This window comes from Apus apus, chromosome 2 (assembly GCF_020740795.1).
Source record: "Apus apus isolate bApuApu2 chromosome 2, bApuApu2.pri.cur, whole genome shotgun sequence".
Taxonomy (NCBI): Eukaryota; Metazoa; Chordata; class Aves; order Apodiformes; family Apodidae; genus Apus; species Apus apus.
The window spans coordinates 124,138,172-124,158,062 of record NC_067283.1 but is presented as its reverse complement, the minus strand read 5'-3'; the positions used below and the strand labels follow the sequence as shown (position 1 = coordinate 124,158,062).

Sequence of the window (19,891 nt, the reverse complement as noted above, 5' to 3'; positions counted from 1 at the left end):
TTTGAGTATTAAAAAAAATAATCATGGTATTTTCTGCCTGATCTTGCATCTACATCTGTCTTTGGATCCAAAGAGATTTTCACTCACCCTTGGGGTTTTTTTGCTATATTATTTTTCTGGAAATTATCTTCAAAGTAATATCCTATAATTAATATTGATTATTTTTTAAAAAAACAGGAAAACTATTAAAATAGAATATGTAAAGTCTTAGGAGGAATCCCTGTTCTCTTTCTCATTGTTAATTCCGAATTCTTAGCACAAACCTGCATGGGAATCTCATGTTATTGAAATGTGCTTTTGGCTCAGTATATTCTTAGTTTTTTAAAACTGCATATTTAATTTCTCCTGCTGGCATTTGAAGTGCACACAGGGCTGCTGCACAGTGGTGGGATTTGCCCTCGGCATGGGACATGGTCCAGCTCAGTAAAACTCTGCTTCCTTCAGCAGAAGTGACCTGCTTGGGTCAGCCTTGGAAGATGGTTGATTTATTATTCCTCAAACATCATGCATGGCTCACAGCCAGTACACATTAGAGTCTGGCTGGCCTCAAATAAATGACTAGATTGAGCTTCTTTCTTCCCCAATCGCTGCCACTGTGCTTCCAAGGAGAGCAGAGAGGGGAGCAGAGACAGACCTACCAGTACCAATCTAGCCCTGCATCCCAAGGGTAGAATTCAGTGGATTTCACTGGAATGGAATCCATGGATATTTCACAGTAAATACATGGGTTTATCTTTTTGCTTTCATAACTGTGTTTGCTAATGCAAGCTTCTGTATATTCTTTTGTTTCGAGATACCCTTTAAAAAAAAAAAAAAAAAAAGACCAAACCAGTAAGAATAAAATCTTTTATCCATATTAAACCACTGAAGAGCATTGCCTTAATACTTCATTGCACAAACATGTTGGAGAGCATAAGGTGGGCAGAAACAAGAAGCAGTGAGCAAACAAGGCAGGGTTACAGGTGAATGTGAACCTGCTTTCATCAAAGAGCTATTGTGTGTCTGCCAAAGCACCTCTGCTGTCTCATAGATGTGAGGGTAAGAAAGGCTTTACAATTAAAGTGTCAGCTGTGGAATGAGGATCAAATTTAAATTCAAAGTACTTGAGACACTCCTGAACATATTTTATCTTCCTTAGGGAAATCATGTGACTAGGACTTGAAACTTTTCTGCCCTGTACTAAGGTCTAAGCCTCAAAGTCTGTGATCCTCCCTATTCTTCACTCACAGTTAGGCTCTCAGCTGTGTTTGGTGGAAAAATATGCAAGGAGTTAACTTGTAAGGGCAGAGGGACAACTGGGGTTTTTCTGGACTAACGTGTTTGTATTAATAATGAAATTTTAAACAGTAATTTCTACATTAGACTACATATCTGGTTAAGTTAGAGTATAGCTAGGAAACCTAAAGGTTTGGTGACAGTCCAGTGGGCTTCAGATTAATTTATGTAAATTACACCACTGATTGGTATTCCCTATTTCAAATATAATTTGCAAGGTGTTTCTTCTAAATTCACTTATCTTCATTTTCTAGCTAATTGATATTTTCTTATCTCTGCTTAGTGGAACAAGCAAGTATCAAAAATCTTTCCCCTGTATGCATTTACAGATTATGATTCAGTAATTTAGAATCTTTTTATAGAACTGGTTGTTTCCACAGTGTCTCAGTGTAAGGTTGATTTTTCTAATCAGCAGTTCATCATTGTGGCTTTTTTTGCCAGCTTTTCAGATTATCTATGACCTTTATAAACATAAACTTGGTGAAAATCTTACTCAGTATTCTACTCAAAGTTTCTTCCAGAATAGTAGTACCCTCCTTTTTATATTTTTTGAATCTCCAAAATATATTTTTACTTTTAAATATTGTCCTTTTACTTCTGTTCAGTTTCTCAGTTAACCTTATCATGCTTTGCCTGTCCTACAAATAATGACCTACATTCTTGATTTCAGTGGTATTTTACATTTCATTGTATGAAACAAGCTACATAATTTCCTACCTAATTTTATTCAAACTATCCTTGTTACTGCTTTGCACTGCACGATTTTTTTTTTTTCAGCAGGTTCTAGAACGTTTATACATTTTTGTTTTATATTTAGCTCCAGATCAATATGAGGGACATAAATTGCTTTTTCAGAGTAAAAATTTTGCAACCATTTAATAAGACAAAAAGTGCCCCATGTCTGCATACTGTAACTGACTGCTGGATTTTTAGTCCTGCATTTTCTTAAGGATTAATGTATTAAGAGTTAACAAATGGTAGATAAAAGATTGCTAAATTTTATTGGTAATGTGAAAAACCTAATGTAGTTTTAATGTTATTTTGTTATCTGCATTTTGTAGCTATGCTGGTGGCTGAAGATTTAGATCAGACTTTGTTATCTAACATGGGAACTCTGCAGGAATCCACCTAATTCAGCCCAAGTTTCTTTGATGTTTACCTCCACTAATAAAAAATTAGGAGCCTGGCCAAGGTTACATGGCTGTTGAGAGATCCCAGTTTGAAACATTCAGAGCTTTGCAGTTTGAAAGTAGCTGAAAGTGAAACCTCTGAGAACTAAGGAAGATGTGGCCTGGGGGGACAAACACTAAAAGGCAGCAGTTGCAGAAGGTGATAACTCTTTGACTAATCCCCATGCTGGTGGTTGTCTGAGGAAAGTAAGCCTTACTTGAAGTGTAAAGCAAAGCTGTATTTTAGGCAGGATAATGTTTGCTTGTGCCTTTTGTTGTTTTACCTCTTAGCCTCTCTGTTTATTAGGTTCCTATGGATAAATAAATAATGTTCTGTGTTGAGCAAGCTGTTCTCTGTCACTACCTTTTCACACTGGTCATAACTCCTAGAGGGAAGTTGATTGGAGGGGCCATTAACCAGCTGGACCTGCTGAGGACACCTGTAACCTGGTGACCCACTCTAAGTGTGGGGGTGACTCACTGAATTTCTTGAGAGAAGTACAGTCTTCTGGACTTCTTCCTTGCTTGGCGGGGGTACCCACACAGAGACTGAGAAATAGGCCAAAGGATCTGTTGGATCCTCATGTTTGACACAAGAAGTGTGTATTCAGATTCTTATTTTCCATGTCATTAGTAAGACTAAAGTCCACAGAGGTTGTTTTGCCATCTATCATTAATTTATAAATTAATGTGTGTATGTTTCTTTATTATGAAGCATTAAATGCATTGTATATGGCTTCACAGTCAGTGAGTGTCAGATAATGGGGTGCTGAGTTGGATGGACAAACACTGATTTACAGCAAGACAGGACAACTCAAAAGGCTTTGAGAAGTTGGGGGAGAAGGATATTGTATCTTTTTATCTGCTAAATTGTAATATGATTATGTATTCTTTATTTTCAGAATGGAGAGCCAGGAAAAGAATCAGAAGAAGATAAAGATGCAAACAAGTCTGAGATCAGCGTAGTGTTTGAAATTGCCTTGAAGCGCAATATACCTGTCAGTTTTGAGGTATATGTTAAATATTTATCTGTTTGCTAAGACAGTATTAAAAATGTGCCACACAATTAAAAATACTAATGCATTATGAAGATGACATTTAAATTATAAATAAAAAAAGTTTGGTAGTGTATCAGAGTCTGAGACACTTGGATTTTACTATTAAATTAGATGCTCATTCAGAAGTATGGGAGACCTAATATTTGATTGCAAGCAAATGGATGGCAGAAAGACAGTTCAGGTATCTTCTGTACAGTTCTGTGGCATTAGAAGCACACTCAGTTTGATTTGAAATATTCTTCAAAATAGTCAGCCAAAGTCTTTGCTTTGACTGTAGGCTTTCATGCACTACAAAAGGTCCAGTTGAGACACTTTGCATCTGATGTGCTCTTTTTAGAAAGTCATGAGTGTATTATCTTCCACACTGTTTGAGTCCTTGTCTATCTCTGTTTATGTCTTCGTGACTTTTTTAATTCCTTTTGTATGATTTTATCCATGAACCTGCTTCTGACACCTTAGTTTGCCCTAACTAGTAAAGATTATTTGGAATAGCTCCAATGCTATCAATGAACTAACTATGAGAGAATGAGTGTTAGTAACAGGAAAAATTTTGCAGCGCAAAAGTTGGTTGTAAAAATCTAATGTTACTGTGGTAGGAACTACCAGACTTTCAAGCTGGGGTTTCTCCCCCTCTTTGTTTAACATACAGAAAATAGTAATGCAAGCGGCTCTTTAAAGTTTTATTTTTCTACTTTTTGTTTTGCATTTAAATTCAGTATATGTGAAGGACATGGGTAGTGCTTATACTGGTGATGGTTATTTCCTCCAGTGCTTTTTGAAGTATAGACACATATTTGCATGCCAAAAAAATAAATTACTCTGTGGCATGCCTTACCGCATGCTGTACAAAGTTTACTGATACATTAGGCCTATAGCCATGAATTTGATAATGTCAAATGGGATATTTGGACCTTCTTAGAAATCAGAGAAATCTCTCAGAAGGTAGGTAAGACAGCCAAAGACAAAGGATATTGGTTTTGACTAAGGAACTCCTCATAGGAAATGAGTATGTGCTTCATATATGTGGTCCATGTAATGTGGACTAATTACAGAATCACGGAATTGTCAGAGTTGAAAGACACCTTGAGAGATCATCTAGTCCATCTCCCCCACTAAATAAAGCAGGTTCCCCTAGACCACATTACACAGGGCTGCATCCAGGCAGGTCTTGAATATCTCCAGAGAAGGAGACTCCACAAACTTAAGGGCAGCCTGTTCCAGGGCTCTGTCACCCTTACCGTAAAGAAGTTTTTCCTCATATTTAAGTGGAACTGCCCATGTTCCAGCTTGTGCCCGTTGCCCCTCATCCTGTCACTGAGAACTACTAAAAATGGTCTGGCTCCATCCTCCTTACACCCACCCGTCTGGTACTTGTAGGCATTAATTAGGTGTCCTCTCAGCCTTCTATTCTCCAGGCTCAAGAGTCCCAGCTCTTTCAGCCTTTCCTCATAAGGGAGATGCTCCAATCCCCCAGTCATCTTTGTTGCCCTCCGCAGGACTCTCTCCAGTAGTTCCCTGTCTCTCTTGAACTGGGAAGCCCAGAACTGGACACAGTATTACAGATGTGGCCTCACCAGGGCAGAGATTAGAGAGTTAAATTAGAAAGTTAAGAGAAAGTAAAATCTCAGGGATAAAACTGTGGTGTCTGGAGGTGTTTGTGTATCAGTTTGCAACTACATGGAAAGAACATAGCTCATATAAGATCGGACATAATGGATACAAATGCCTGTGTTACAAAAAGGAAGCTTGTAATTAACATTTCAGTTTTCACACATGATTTCTACCTTAAGTATTTTAAAGTGTTTGGAACAGTTCCATACAAATGACTACACTCAAATACAAGGAGATGAATGGTCATGGATCACAGAATAGCTTGGAAGCTGGTAAGAAAAGAGGGATAGTGCTTCACAATCTTCTTAACTTTCCTGTGTTTGAGCTTATTTAAGGTAGAATATTTGGTAAGAAAAGAAAGAAGCAGAGATACTTAGTACAGGAAAAGTCTAATGTGTCACTTACCAAAGAATGTTAACAGCATTGAAAAAAAGACAGTTTCTTGCTCTCCTGACAGGTTTTGTGTTATTTCCTTCCTTTAAATCTAAGTACAAATGACATTCTCAAATGGAATTTTGATTGAACTTGGTACTGGCTTATATTTCAATAAAACTGCTAAGCAATTAAGGGTAATCCCCAGGATCTGATGTTTCTAATAGGATTTTATTTACAAATGGTTTTGTGTTATTTCAGGCGGGCATCAAAGCTTTCTCTAGCTTTTTTTGTGCCGTAGCTATAAAATGATCTGCCTTTTCTTCATCTGACAAAGCTTTAGCCAATGTTCCAACAGTGCTGTGTTATGCAACTAAGTAATGGTCATAAAGATATGTAAAGTTCTATTTAAGCACATCCTCAGAATTGCAAAAGGGGTGGAAAATAGGGAGACTATGCAGAATCTTGTGGCTTTTTTCTGTCTGTCCTGTTTTGTGTAATGCAGCCTAAGAACTTTAGGATGAGTTCTAAGGAATTTTTATCTGTTAAATGGTTATCTAAAATTGTTAGAATAGCTGTGAAACGGTCATTTTGCTTCTTATTCTCTCCTTGTCAGTAGGCTAAAATCTTGCTTTTTTTCAGCTCTCTTGCAACATACATATTTTTTATTCCTGACCTGTCAGCAAGGGGTTGGGTGATACTAGAAGATGTAACTGAAGTCAATAGCTTCAGATATTAGAACAAGTTAGGATGCTCCATATTGTGACTTTATTTTCAGTAGTTTTCTTTGAAGTGGGGTATTTTTTGTATGTAGCAAATACAATTAAGTATTTTTCTCATTCTCACTATCAGGTGTGAGGGAATAGAGTACCTGAACAGGCAAATTTTCTGCCCTTCCATCCCGTTCCATCCCCTCCCAGTGTTCAGCTGAGAGAAAAGAGTTTCAGTTTCTTGTGTCCCAGCCTTATCACAGTGAGGCAGAGATTCTGAACCAGGATCAGACCAAATTGCTGATTGGGAGAATGAGCAAGTTCTCAACAGAAAGTTTCACACCCATCTGGCTCCTGCTCCCCTGAGAATTAATGCTGTCAGATTGAATGATTGACATATTGGGTAGCTCTCATTTGGGTTTTGCATGATGGTTACCCTCCCTCACTCCAGTTTTAATGAAACATACAACCTTTATTTTCCTTTTTTAAACTGGGTCAATCTGGTATGTCTGCCCACACAAGCACATGAGATTATATCAGTATTCTAAAACATCTAAATAATCATGAATGCAGGTGTCATGGGGTTTTTTTTACCTGTTTGCTGTGTCCTTTCTTTGTTGTTTTTTTGGTTTTTTTTTGGTTGGTGGTGTTTTGTTTTGTTTTGTTTTGGCTTTGTTTTGTTTTGGTTATGTTGGTTTTCTTGTTGTTTTTTTGCTTGAGGTTTTTTTTATGTGTTTTTTTTAATGTCCATTTAATCTTGTCATAATCCTTTGAGTTTTCTACCTGGAGTCTCATTAATGATTGAAGCAGCATTGCTCTTTCGTTGTAATCGTACTGCTGGTTTTCATTTGTCAGCATGATTCATTAAATTGAGCCAAATTCACTCTGGATGTAACTTGACCTTAGATGTGTTTTGGCCCCATGTGTTTTCTCTTGCTGGAGTTATTCTTTAAATCAGTGGAACAGAAAAAGAAAAGTGTATTGAACTGTCACCCTTAATTAAATTCTCAGCTTTAAATTAGCCATGATTTGGTCCACGGGTCATATCTTTCAACTGAGGAAATAGTTTAGTGTACTAATGTATATATTGTTCTTGAATAGCAAAGGCTGAATTTCTTTATAGTGTTTTCTATCCCTAGGCTTACGGCACAAATGTTTGAAATCATGTGGAGTAAAAAGATCTAAAATCTGGGGTTAACCAAAAATGTTGTTAGGTAAATATTTTTTTTTTTGCTAAATTACCTAATTTGGATGTTTAGCTTTATCTGGATCCTGTCTGAATTCTATGGGGTCCATTCCATTGACAACACAAACTTTTTTCCATTGTACACACTAAAAAAAACCCGGTCTTGAATGTTTTCAAGGCAATTATTTACCTTGTGTCACATACTTAAAAGTTTAAAAGATGAAAAACACACCAGAATACATTAGTTTTATATTAAGAAATGTATTTTCATATATATGAAAATATAATTTGGTTTTGTATTACAATTCTTCTTCATATGTATATATATATATTTGTGGCATTTATATACATGAGAAAACTTATATAAAACTAGTATTTTAGGAACTCCACAATTATATTTCTTAAGCAAGTTACTTTGTCCGTTTTCATCTGGTCAGTATAAACATTCTTGTATATTTTATTAATACATTGTATTGCAGGTATGTAGAAACACCTATATAATGGTATTAGCAAGACCACATAAAGATTAAGAATCTTAGTAAGGTTAATTTAGCCGTGTTTTACAGCCAGCGTGTTGTAATAGTTGGGATAGCAAAGAGCAGGGGTGGATTAAGATACACCTTTAAAACAGAGTGGGAAGTGCTGCAGTGCCATGAAGTTGTTTGGCACTGACATGAAGCCCAACACTGCCTGGGAGCAGGAGATGCTGGTGCTGGGCTTGCCCCAGCTGCAGCACAGGCCAGTGCAGCTTCCCGTGGCTCCACGCGTGTCCCTGCCTCGGAAGCACCACTGGCTTCTTGTGCAGTGAAGCACTTGTGGGCAACATTCAAGTGAGGTAATCTTGAAAACACTTCTGAAATTTTTACCTAGAATCTTAGATTGGGAACACTCCTGGAGTACAGCAGAAAAGCCCAGGCTGGCACAAATGACGCCTTATTCTGGGAAAATGTATACAAAGTTGTCTGTTAATTTTAATTTTGTGTCTTTTTATCGATACATGCTGTGCTAATTGTATTTACTGGGTGAAGTTGCCACAAAAGAGAGCTTAAAAAGAAATACAAGCCTAAGGAGACCTCATTACAGTGTAACAGCAAAACTAAATAATGCAAGGGACATGACCTTGATAAAAAGGACTTTAATACAAAACATGTTGTAATAATATTAAGGTTGAAGGTTTCAGCCCATTAAAAATATAGTTATTACACCAAGAAGGCCCTAGCACTTTTTCCTTGGCTCCCTTGCACTCAGGCATTACACGTCTTCAAAGAATGGGTTGATGTAATTGCACCTACTGAAAAAATATGTATTTGTATTGATTTTGAAGATAATACAAAGAAGTGCCTGTCAGATGCTTTAATGTCTCCTTATACACATTACATATACAAAGATTAAATTAGGTATCTGCTTCCGCCCATCAAACAAAATAACGGAACCTTTTCCCAAATGAGGTCTCTAATTCCTGATAGATGTTGTCCAGACCAGTAAATGGTGCATACATGGAGGGATGACTATCTTAGCACTTGCAGTGCTGTGGCTTGTTGGTAAATGCATCCTAACATTATGGCATCCTAAAAGAAGCATTGTCTGTATGGAAAAATGAAGACAGAAAAAGCTAAAGGAAGGTACAACATTCAGAACTTCATTTTATTTTTATTTGATTGTAATTTTTATTAGTGGAGAAGTACTTCAAATGGCTTTTCTTGTCATCATTCTGAATATGTTTGGAAAGGAATTAATAGATGAAAATTTTCAAAAGTGACTGGCTTTTGTGTGAGTTATGGTGCCTCTTTCGATAATTTCTTTTGGTACTGCTGAGAGGGACAGCTGAGAGTTGTGGATGCAAGACTGGCAGGCTTTTAACTGTATGGGATGTTTCTCTGAGTTGTGTACTCTGGCCAGGTAATGGCTGAGAGCAGGCATGCTGCCTGCAGCTGGGACAGCATTAAAACACACATCTCAGGCTGAAGTTTGGGACCATGTGTGAACATACTGTGTTCAAATGATAATAGAAAACAATACAGATGGGTTGAAATGATGCTATATAAACATAGTTTTGAATATGTTGTGTGGAGAGAAATAGCCAAAGCCAGGTGAACCTTCATGAGTTTAAATTATTTAGTTTGTGATGGACCTTGCAAGGACAAAACCAGCAGCCTTGGTTTAAACATGCAATATTGTTGCATATTGTGTTATTGTTGTATAAATCCTTCTTAAAATTTAGGTCTAGTGTATATTCTGTGAAGCATTGTATATGATAGTTAGAATTGCTTTTATATATTCAGGCTTAATTTTCTGTCCTCAGGCCTGGTACTGACATTAATAGTTGTCCAGATTTTATGAAAACCCAGCTTCAGTTAGCAGGAAAGCTGCATTAGTACATTGAAGAGATACAAACATGAAGTTATATTCTTACAGTGTGATTTAACTTGATGTTATTTTTGCATAAAAGGTGATTAGAGAAAGTGGACCTCCTCATATGAAAAGCTTTGTTACACGAGTTACAGTAGGAGAATTCACTGCAGAAGGAGAAGGCAACAGTAAGAAACTCTCAAAGAAACGTGCTGCAATGGCTGTCCTACAAGAACTTAAGAAACTTCCTCCTCTTCCTGTGATTGAAAAGCCAAAACTTTACTTTAAAAAACGTCCAAAAACAATATTGAAGGTATGTATCTGCCTTTGACAGAATTAAGCATGTTTGCTCAGAAAGTAACAGAGGTATTCAGATTTTGAATCAGTAAAAGCTTATTTGTAATTTTCTGTTGATACTGTTACCTTTTTGCCTGTGTTAATATGCCAATACTTTTTTAAATTCTGAGAATGCTGTGAAATTCGCAAATATAAGGACCTGTCAGGTGCTTGGCTTAAGAACCAAGCTAGCAGCACAGAGCTCTTCAAGAGTTTGGTTCAAGTCTAGTGGAGGATCAAATCCTCCAAGCAGCTCTGTACAGCCATCTGAATTTTTAGCCTCATCTCTTCTGGGAGGCCCCACCAGCATATATGGTGGTTCTCTGCCTGGTCTGGGAAATAGTGCACAGGCCAGCTAGAGCTGGAGCTAGATTAAGGAGTTGCAAGAGTATGTTGACATCTTAGCCTAGTGTATTACTTTTCAAATACCAAAGGACAATAATTTTTTTTTTGTTTCATGTGCCTGTGTTTGATAATGCTCTTTAGCTTTCAAATAAAGATAGAAAATTGACTGGAGACTAGCCCATGGAGGACTTAGCGACTTTGAGCCATCCTTCCATTAAAACATGCCCTGTCTCAGGATATTGATATGCTTCTTGCTGCACTGATGGGACTTCTGTTAGAGGCTGTGGATTCTTGTAAACTCGAGCTTCTTAAATGATGCTTTTATTCTTGGTGGTAGTAGATTTATTGCAACTTCTACTATTCAGTCAGTCATATGAGGGGACTAACCCTGGTTTGTCTACTCATCATAAATTCATACAAAACAAACAAAACCAATGGGTCATCTGAAGTATTTATTCCAAATGATCTAACAAAAGCAGCAGGTTGGTGTACATAACAGTGGAGAGTTGCTCACTTACAGAGTCACTTTCACCCCATACTATGCAAATGAGGAACCTTGATACTAGATTCACAGGAAAGCTTCATATCCAAAACCCCTGCTTCAAAATACAGCTTTAGTACCTACATTTCATCTTTTTGTGTATTTGCATCTTCCTAATTTAAGAAAAAACAAAACACTTCAATTTTTCTGAATTATGCTATGTCCTTGGCTTGCATTATGTTGGCCAGATGGTGTTATACCTGTATGGCTTGAACTTAGTCCTCATTGAATGTTACATTGATAAATTATAGAAATAAGTAAATCAGTATTTACTGTACTAGAAGTATGACCATTTGAAATCTGTATACTCAGTACACTGAGTGCAGGGTTCTGTAGGAACAACCAACAGAAAAGCCATCTAATGTAAGTGCAAAAATGGGTTTGGAAAATGTACAAAGGACCTGCTTCATCATCTTCCTCTTTTCATTTGCCTTCAAAACAGAATTATTGATGTAAATAAACCCTAAAAACTATGTTAATTCAATACCCAGCTTCTACTGAATTTCTGGGTGTTTAATTTTCAAAAACTTCTAGGAAAAAAAATGAGCATTAATGCAACTTTAAAGCTGCAAGGTCTCAAATAGGCTATTTACTTTGTCTATCTCAAAACATTCTCAAGAATGATGCTAGAGGTATAATAATGTAAAAGGCTCTCATATACGATTTATCTTAAACAGAATTAAACGAAGTTGGACATGTTAGAAAGAGACATTAGCAGTAAAAATAACCTGGTTATAGAGAAGGTTTTTATTTTTTGAATATCCAAGCTTCTGGAAATCTTGTAGTGTGCCTATTTATGTTAATTTAACTTGCACATGATTTGAGCATGAAAAAAGTAACAACAAAGTAACAACAGTAACTTAATTTGTATATATAGCTTACAGATGCTAGGTATGCAAACTGCCTGCAACAGTGGCATACAATAGGTGCATATTTTCTGCTACAGTTTTGAGTTTGAGGATTCTTATCTTTGTCTCCTGATCAGAAGATGGGAAGAAATTTGCTTCTTATTCTCTCAAAGGGAGTATTAAAGTATAGATAACCCTATTAAAAGATTGTTAAAGGAACACAATTGTATGGATATATACTGTAATAATTATTCTTTCTTTTAAACCTGTTTTAGACTGGACCAGAATACGGTCAAGGAATGAATCCCATCAGTCGTCTGGCTCAGATCCAACAGGCCAAAAAGGAGAAGGAGCCAGAGTATGTTCTTCTGTCAGAGAGAGGAATGCCTCGCCGTCGAGAGTTTGTTATGCAGGTATCATCTGCCGTCACGTAGAGATAATTCCCTTGCTCTGTTGTGTTCAAACTCAAGCAAAATCATAGAACCACAGGAGGCAGATCCTACTGTCTTTAGCTCTTCACGTTGCAGTCAGATATGCAAGAAGAGTGTGAAATACAGTATCAAAGCCTGTTTGAATCTGTTTTCTCTTGGTGAAACTAATGACAATTAGGTTATGTACCTTCTAGGTGCTTTTCTTGTAGTGGTTCTGGATTTTTAGGCTCCTATTTTTATTTTGTCTGACAGTTTATGTCTTAACCCTGATGGTTCATAATTTATTTGCTTATACTTGTCTTTTTTAAAGTTTATTTTTTGCTATTGTTGATTAGAGGATTGCAATACAAAAAAGTAAACTGTAATGTGGATATGAATGTCTCTGTATTACCAAGCTTTTTGTTTTTAAAAGAAATGTTTTCAGTTTCTTTGTGGCTTTGTTTGTATCTGAAATACCACAGAAAAAGCTTTCCATCATGTGTTTTAGCTTGTCTGGTTAAAGGCTCTCAACCTAGTATAGAAACAGTAGATCATTAATGTTTCTTTAATTTCTAAATTAAGAACATTCACAAAGATTTTATATAACCATGATATTCTATTAGATGGCACAGCAGCAGGTTAAGAAAGACTAGGAACAGGAAGGAATTCTGTTCGCTTGTGTTTTCAGTCGGGGGTAATTTTGTGCCGGAACAATTCAGAACAGCATACCTGAACATGTTTCGACATTTTTGTCTACAAACCACACCAAAATGTCACTTCTGATCACAAGCAGAATTTATGACGTGCCAGCACTGCCTTGTCCAGAAAATTAGTTATGTTTTCACTTAAATCTTTGAGTCCTTCCTTCCTGTCAGTCAAGATAGGCCAGCAATCTTCATTTCCTTGGACCTCAGTTGTCTGTCTTGATTTATTATCTTTCTCTCTGAGGCAAAATAAGATAATGGGTTTCTTTTGTTGCAGAATCTGATCGATAAACTTGGATTTCCAACTTTTTATTCTATATGAACATATTTGAGAAACAGTAATCCTGTCAGAGACCATCCCTTTTTTCTTGCTCAGACCCTGTGGGAGTGTCCACTGTTGGAGATGGTTGTGTGAGGCTTCAGAAGAAGATTGTGTAACTTAGTACAGTATTAGAAAGCTGGGCTGAGAATTTGATTTTTGGTTGGAGGAGTCTCAGTAATCACCAAAACTTTGGTTTGAGTAAAAAAAAAGAATCTTAAAAGCAGTGAATATGTAGAAGATCCCATTGTCTAGGAAGACTTGTGAAAGAAAGGGTCCCAAGAAATTCTATAGATCATTTGCTTTATTTGGTATACTTTCAAACACCATAGATTCATTTTTACCCTTATTGTGATATTTTCACACTAAAATCATACTGCTGTTTCTCCCGCCTTCAGGAAGTCTCAGTGGATTCATTATGACATGCAAAAAACCTTATCAGAATAAAAAGCCTTTGTATAAACTACTTAAACAATGTTTTCATTTAATTTAATTGAATGTGGAAGTAAAATATCCAGAGATGATATGTTCATTTTTATCTGTCACACAAAGAACAAGTTTAGATGTGATGAAATGGATCCAATTACTTGTCCTGACCACTAGATAAACAGAAGAAAACCTCTGATGACATTAGTTGGTGTTCTGTTCCCAAAGTTAATTTCAGAAAGCTCTTTCTCTTTGTAGTCAGACCTTTAATCCTTGATAGAGGTTATAATAATAGCTAAACCAGTTTTACAGGTCTGAGAAATAACTTCACATTGATTTATTGTGAGCTATAGTATAAATTTTCATTTTGTCTTGTCCCATTAAAGTCCCTCAATGTTATTGCATATAAACTTGTAGCAGATTGGCTACTTACTAATTGTGATTGTGGAACTGCATAGATTATAAAGTTTTTATTTCAAGATTATTAATATTTCTGTCTTAGGTAGCCAAATCCTTTTGGTTAATTGCATGTGTTCATTGAAGGGCTATTAATGATCTTTGTTATTTATTTACAGCCTTTTCTTTGTATGTAGAATTCATAAGTGTTTGAGTAAAGAGGAATTTTCTAGGAAAATATATACATGATAATTTGAGGAAAGTGAGTAATTATTGAATAAAATAAACTACTAAATAATATTTAGTATTTATTTAACAATTGTATGACTGTTTTTACATTTTTTTAAAGCTCCTTCTGGACTGTGTGAGGTTTTTCATGTTCAGGGTTTCTTTTGTTCAGATCACCTTGACTATTTTATTTTTTCTTAATTTTCCTTTCCTTTTTTTAACACACTTTGGAAATAATTTACTATTTTAAGAGGAAATATGGTGAATAAAATGGCTTAATGGACAGAATGAAATACAGCAGTCAAAGAGCTATGAATATTGCATTAGTGAATAGCAATGGCAGTGCTAACACCACAAACCAGACTCACACAGCTTCAGGAGTTCAAGAATAGTACCAAACCCAAGGAGTAAGTTAGAGCTTCACTCTATGGATATCCATTGTCTATAATTTCCCTTTATTTGAGGCTTTAATTGCTTCTAGTTTCATGAAAGGCATCTTGTTTATCAGAAACCTTTTGTGCAGTACAGAGACTGCAAGTACATCGAGGAGCCTTCTTCCCAAAGACAATTTTGATAAAAGTTTGTCAGGTGTAAGTGCAGAAAAGAAAGCAGCCCCAACCCCTGCGGTGAGACGAAGGGGGTGGAATGCAAACATGGTTTTCATCTTTCTTTAGAAACCACTCTCATTTTAATCTCCAGCTCATTGTTTGTGCCTCTGTTCTTCTGAATACTGTCCTGATGATGTTGGGGGGCTGCTGCAGGAAACACTCCTACAAAGATGAAGTCCAGATGCTGTAGCACTTTCCTCATTAAGAAATAGGAGGAGAACAAGAGTCGGGGAGAAGTTCATTCAGCAGGGAGGCTTGGAACAGAAGCTGGTGGGAGGGAGAGACAACTGTGTGCACGTTGCGATACAGAAGAAGGTAGCTCTTTGGTATAAGTTTGGGGACCTGAAAAATCTAAGCAAGCTCTTTGGTGTGAAACAGTATTGTTGTCCCCTTCTGCTCTATTCTTTCTTTTCCAATATTACATCTTCATCGGAAGAGCTAACAGTTGCTGGTAGATCAGCAAGATTATTACATAGTGATATTAAGGAGTCTTGCATTTATCGTTATTATGATAAATGTTTTCTTTTTAAGGTAAAAGTAGGCAATGAGATTACTACTGGAACAGGCCCAAACAAGAAGATAGCTAAAAGAAATGCAGCAGAAGCAATGTTGCTACAGCTGGGTTACAAAGCATCTACTCCTCTTGAAGACCAGCCAGAAAAGGTGAGAACCAATTGTTATGATGCTCACATTTTACCATTAGCTTAGATTTCTTAGCTATATCGGCTAATCACTTAGTAAGAGGAGAAGCTTAAAGTGGTGCACCCCATGTTTTAGGAGGGAGCTTGTCAGAGATCGGCATTCATTTAGCTACAGCTGTATAGCTACAGTTATCTGTAAGAGCAGCCTCTCCTCTGTAAGAGTAATTAGGAACAGAAAGGTAGTTACAGATGATAGTGTGTGTGAAAAATATATAGGTGATGTGTGCATCTATTTCTACTTATAAATCAGAATGAACGTGCCTCTGGGCTTTATTCTATTCTGGGCATCCATGAGAGAACTGAGACGAATGGTGTTATTAATTTTAATACATGAAGTAGTCATAATAGTCAGTGTTTGTCTTGCTGTTGCATATGTACTAAAAGCACTCCAGAAAATAATGGCCTTTTCAGGTTTGATGACTGAGAAAGTAACTGTGACTTTTTTTTTTTTTTTGTGGTGAAGGAATTGTACTCTACATTTAATTGTTCTGCAGTTATGTATTTCCATGTTAGTTATGCACAGCTTAGCACTCCTCTCCTGTCTTGAGTTTATTGATGAAAGGTTTTGTAACCAAAATTGGGTACTATGGTTTTGCCTTTTGTATCCTGAAAAGATATTTCTTAAGGGATGTGGCTCGGCTGTGGACTCTGAACTGCTTCTGTCTTACTCAGAGTCACTGCATGTATATATTTTGATCTTGGCTTAAATGTTTGCTGTGGCTGCAGCAGCTAGATAAGGTTAATGGGATATTCTTCTGGGCTTTTCTGGGGACTACATGATAAATCTGAATATAGTATATATCTATCTATCTATCTTTATATTCTTAAACACTGTTTCTTTTTCTTAAAAAAAATAGGAAGATATTCTATTTGTTCTATACTCTTCGTCAGGAAAAGATAAATGCCATACTAGATACTTGGCTCCACCTCATTATGTTTCCCTCTCCTTTGGTAGGAGCAGTTCCTTGTATGCTATTCACACTCACCTTCACTACATTCTTCACTATATAGCTTAGTCATATAAAAGTGTGCAATACTTCTGACAGAGTTTAATGATCATTAATTTTCACCAGAAAGCTGAGACTTTTCTGATGTAGGAGTTAGGTTCTACCTCTTTCAACTTTTTCTTCACTGCCAGTTTGGCCAAAGGGCTTTCTGGAAAACAAAGCAAGCCAGAAGTGTCAACTTTTTTTTTTCTAGTAGAAAAACATAGGTTTTCAGTCTTGGATTTCAAATTGGCTGAACTATTTTTACTCATTAATTTTCAGAGATAAAGCCTGAAAAAATTCAGCCTACCACATAGTTGCTTTGGAGAGCTCTACACAGCGGAAACTTGTGGTTACATTGAAAGCCTTAAAAAAATGGAGTGGCTAAAAAGGGGCTCTGCTGCTCCAATTCCCTATGTTTTTTAAAGTATTGATTTCAAGTGCATTGTCTTTGAAAAAGCAGTTTATTATATATGTGCAGACGTAGATTTCTTAAAATTTATGGAATAGCATACAATGGCCTAATATGATTCTGAACACAATGAGCAAACATGATACTGTATCCAAAAAATGTGGACTACTAAAATTTTATGTAGTAGGAGTATTCAAGATCATAGAACAAGTTTTTGTAGCTTTGTTGGGGTTAAGAACATAAAATATGTAGAACATCTGGCTTTATCTTCTGCGCATAACTGAACATATTTAAAGCAGATACACAAGTTAGTTTGTGTACATTAAAGCATTTTAATTCTCAAACTAAGCTGTGCTGAAGAAGAGAGAAAATAGCCCTTAGATCTCTACCAATTTGAGCACTGCAAAAGTCCTTCCATATAAATGGCACAATAAAGATGTACCATTAGAAGATACTTGTTTCTCTCTTTCAATCCAAAGTGGGGCCCAATGTAGATTAGCTGACATATCAGGTTGGCATCTAAATGGATAATTTTCACTTGTGTTGATTATAATGCTTTTAAAAAAGGAAACTTCTCTGTTCCCTGCCCCCTCTCCCCCAAGTCTTTTCATCCCCTTTCTCCTCCCTTAAAAAAAAAAGGCAAAACCAAATTCCATGTTTTTTCCTTAACTCCAGTGCATAAAATGTGACTGGTATAACTGTTTTAAGGAAGACCTAAGAGTGTTACAAGAGCCATGCATGGTGCTGATGGCAGCACAGGTAAACAGGTAATCAAGGTAATGTAAAAAAACTAAAGGTTCTGCCCTTTTCTAATGTAATCCGTTTCCTGCAAGAAATGAGTAATGGTTGGGCAGAGCTCTAAGGAGTACAATTTAAAAGTGCCCTGGGAGACTTTTTGCAGCTATCAGAATTTCAGCTCTATGCTTCAGAATGGAAAGTTATAATGTCTTTGTTTTACATGTTTCCATCTTTTCTTCTTACCACTTTTCTCTTAGAGAGAAGAAAAACAGAGTAGATTATGTTCTTGTGAAACAGCAGCTCTTAAGGATAACTTACTGATAGATTAATTCTTGTTAAATTCTCCATCATGATCAAGTTAGTAAATAGTAAAGAGAGAGGAATGAGGAGAGCTGGAAATGCCCTACAACTACCTGAAAGGAGGTTGTAGGGAGGTGGGTGTTGGCCTCTTCTCCCAAGTGAATAATGACAGGACCAGAGGAAATGTCCTGAAGTTGTGGCAGGGGAGGTTTAGATTTGACATTAGGAAGAATTTCTTTACTGAAAGAGTGGTCAGGTACTGGGGGAGCCTGCCCAAGGAGCTGGTGGAGTCACCATCCTTGGAGGTATTCAAGAGACATGTAGATGTGGAACTTCAGGGCATGCTCTAGTGGCTGAGATTGTAGGGAGTTTTGTTGTGGGTGTTAGTTGGTAGAGTGTGTGTGGTGTTTGTGTTTGTTTGAGTTTTTGTTGTGTAGGTGTTTTTTTTGGGTGGTGTGTTGTGTGGTGGTTTGTGTTTTGTTTTGTTGGGTTTTTTTTTGTGATGATGGTTGGGCTTAGTGATCTCAGAGGTCCTTTCCAACCATGACTATTCTGTGATTCTATGTTCTTGTCTTACTTTAGCACTGTACTCATGCTGCTTTGCAGATCATGTTATGGGTGCACAGTATGGGTTCATGACCAAACCACACTGTTGTAACAGACACCAGTAAATACAGACTTATTTATAGATTTCATATTGCTTATTGATTTGAAGAACTCTCATCTTTCATGTTTTCCAATATACATATTATGTCCTTCATAATAAGAATAAAAGGAGTTATGTGAAATTAAAGTGTGTGGAGGTGGGTGACTAGTTTGAGAACCAACTCTAATACTTATCCTTCATTTCCACTGAATACCTCCCATTTTTATTGTACATGGCCTGGGCTGTAAGCACATTGAGATATATATGATGAGGAAAGACAGGGAAATAGTCATTGAAATAGCTGCTTTGCATAGTGTGCTCTTCCCTTCTCTTTTTCAAGGAAAACATATGGTTTAGCAGTCTGCATTACAATATGATAGTAATCTGAACGGCCTTAATGCAATGAAGAAGCAAATTTCAGCCTGCTGATACTCCTGTGTGTCAATTCTGCTTTCCAATTGACTCTGTCTTCCAGAGAAAATGATTACAACTTTTTCATGGAAAATAGACTGCTTTGACACAAAGTTTTCTGTTTGCATGTAAAATCCCAGTGAAATCTGAAAAGGATCATTTGTTTCACATTCATTGAGCTGGTTGTCAATAGCTTTTAGTTCAGGAGGAAGCTTAGACTTGTTTATCCACATTTTCATCTAAATCTTGACCACTGTCATCTTACTTACTGTGTAGACTTCAGGAAAGGCCTCATTTTGAACTTCTTTATTAATTGCTCACCTTTTCTGTGTCAGGGTAATACCTGTTGTTAAGCATAATAAAAATAACTTGAAGACAATTACCTTCCTCAAAAAAGTATATATATTAAAATAATAGAAAATAGCAATCTTTTTTTTTTTTTTTTTTCCCACTTTGGTAACTAAATGGATTCTGAGCAAGTAAATATTTTTAAATTACACCCAAAGTACTTTATAGTGTTTATGCATTCTTTCATAAGCAGACATTAGGATGTTCTTGTTTTTAGAATATAATTTCTCTGTTGTCAGTGTATGTTTTCATTTGAGAGCTGCTTAAAACATTTGATTTTGAGTCTGATTTGGTAACATACGGAGTTGAGCCTAATCCTTGGGGAAACATTTATATTTCAGTGTTATGCAATAGTTGTTAATGTTTATTCATGAAGGGTACATTCCTCAAATAACCTATTTTGGACAAAAATTTAGATGGGTTAGCAAAGTTTTGTGAGCAGATGTGGCAATCCTAAG

At 36.4% G+C, this 19,891-nt stretch overlaps 1 protein-coding gene across 7 annotated transcripts in view; it reads left to right on the top strand.

The window, feature by feature from the left end:
* The window catches only part of STAU2 (staufen double-stranded RNA binding protein 2), a 176,869-nt gene that overhangs the window by 61,504 nt on the left and 95,474 nt on the right, over nucleotides 1-19,891 (top strand). For all 7 annotated transcript variants that reach the window (XM_051612779.1, XM_051612780.1, XM_051612775.1 and 4 more), the window contains 4 exons: nucleotides 3,347-3,454; nucleotides 9,831-10,043; nucleotides 12,076-12,213; nucleotides 15,423-15,554. In XM_051612779.1, coding sequence (XP_051468739.1) covers nucleotides 3,347-3,454; nucleotides 9,831-10,043; nucleotides 12,076-12,213; nucleotides 15,423-15,554 — 591 coding nt within the window. The remainder of the gene's footprint in view (nucleotides 1-3,346; nucleotides 3,455-9,830; nucleotides 10,044-12,075; nucleotides 12,214-15,422; nucleotides 15,555-19,891) is intronic.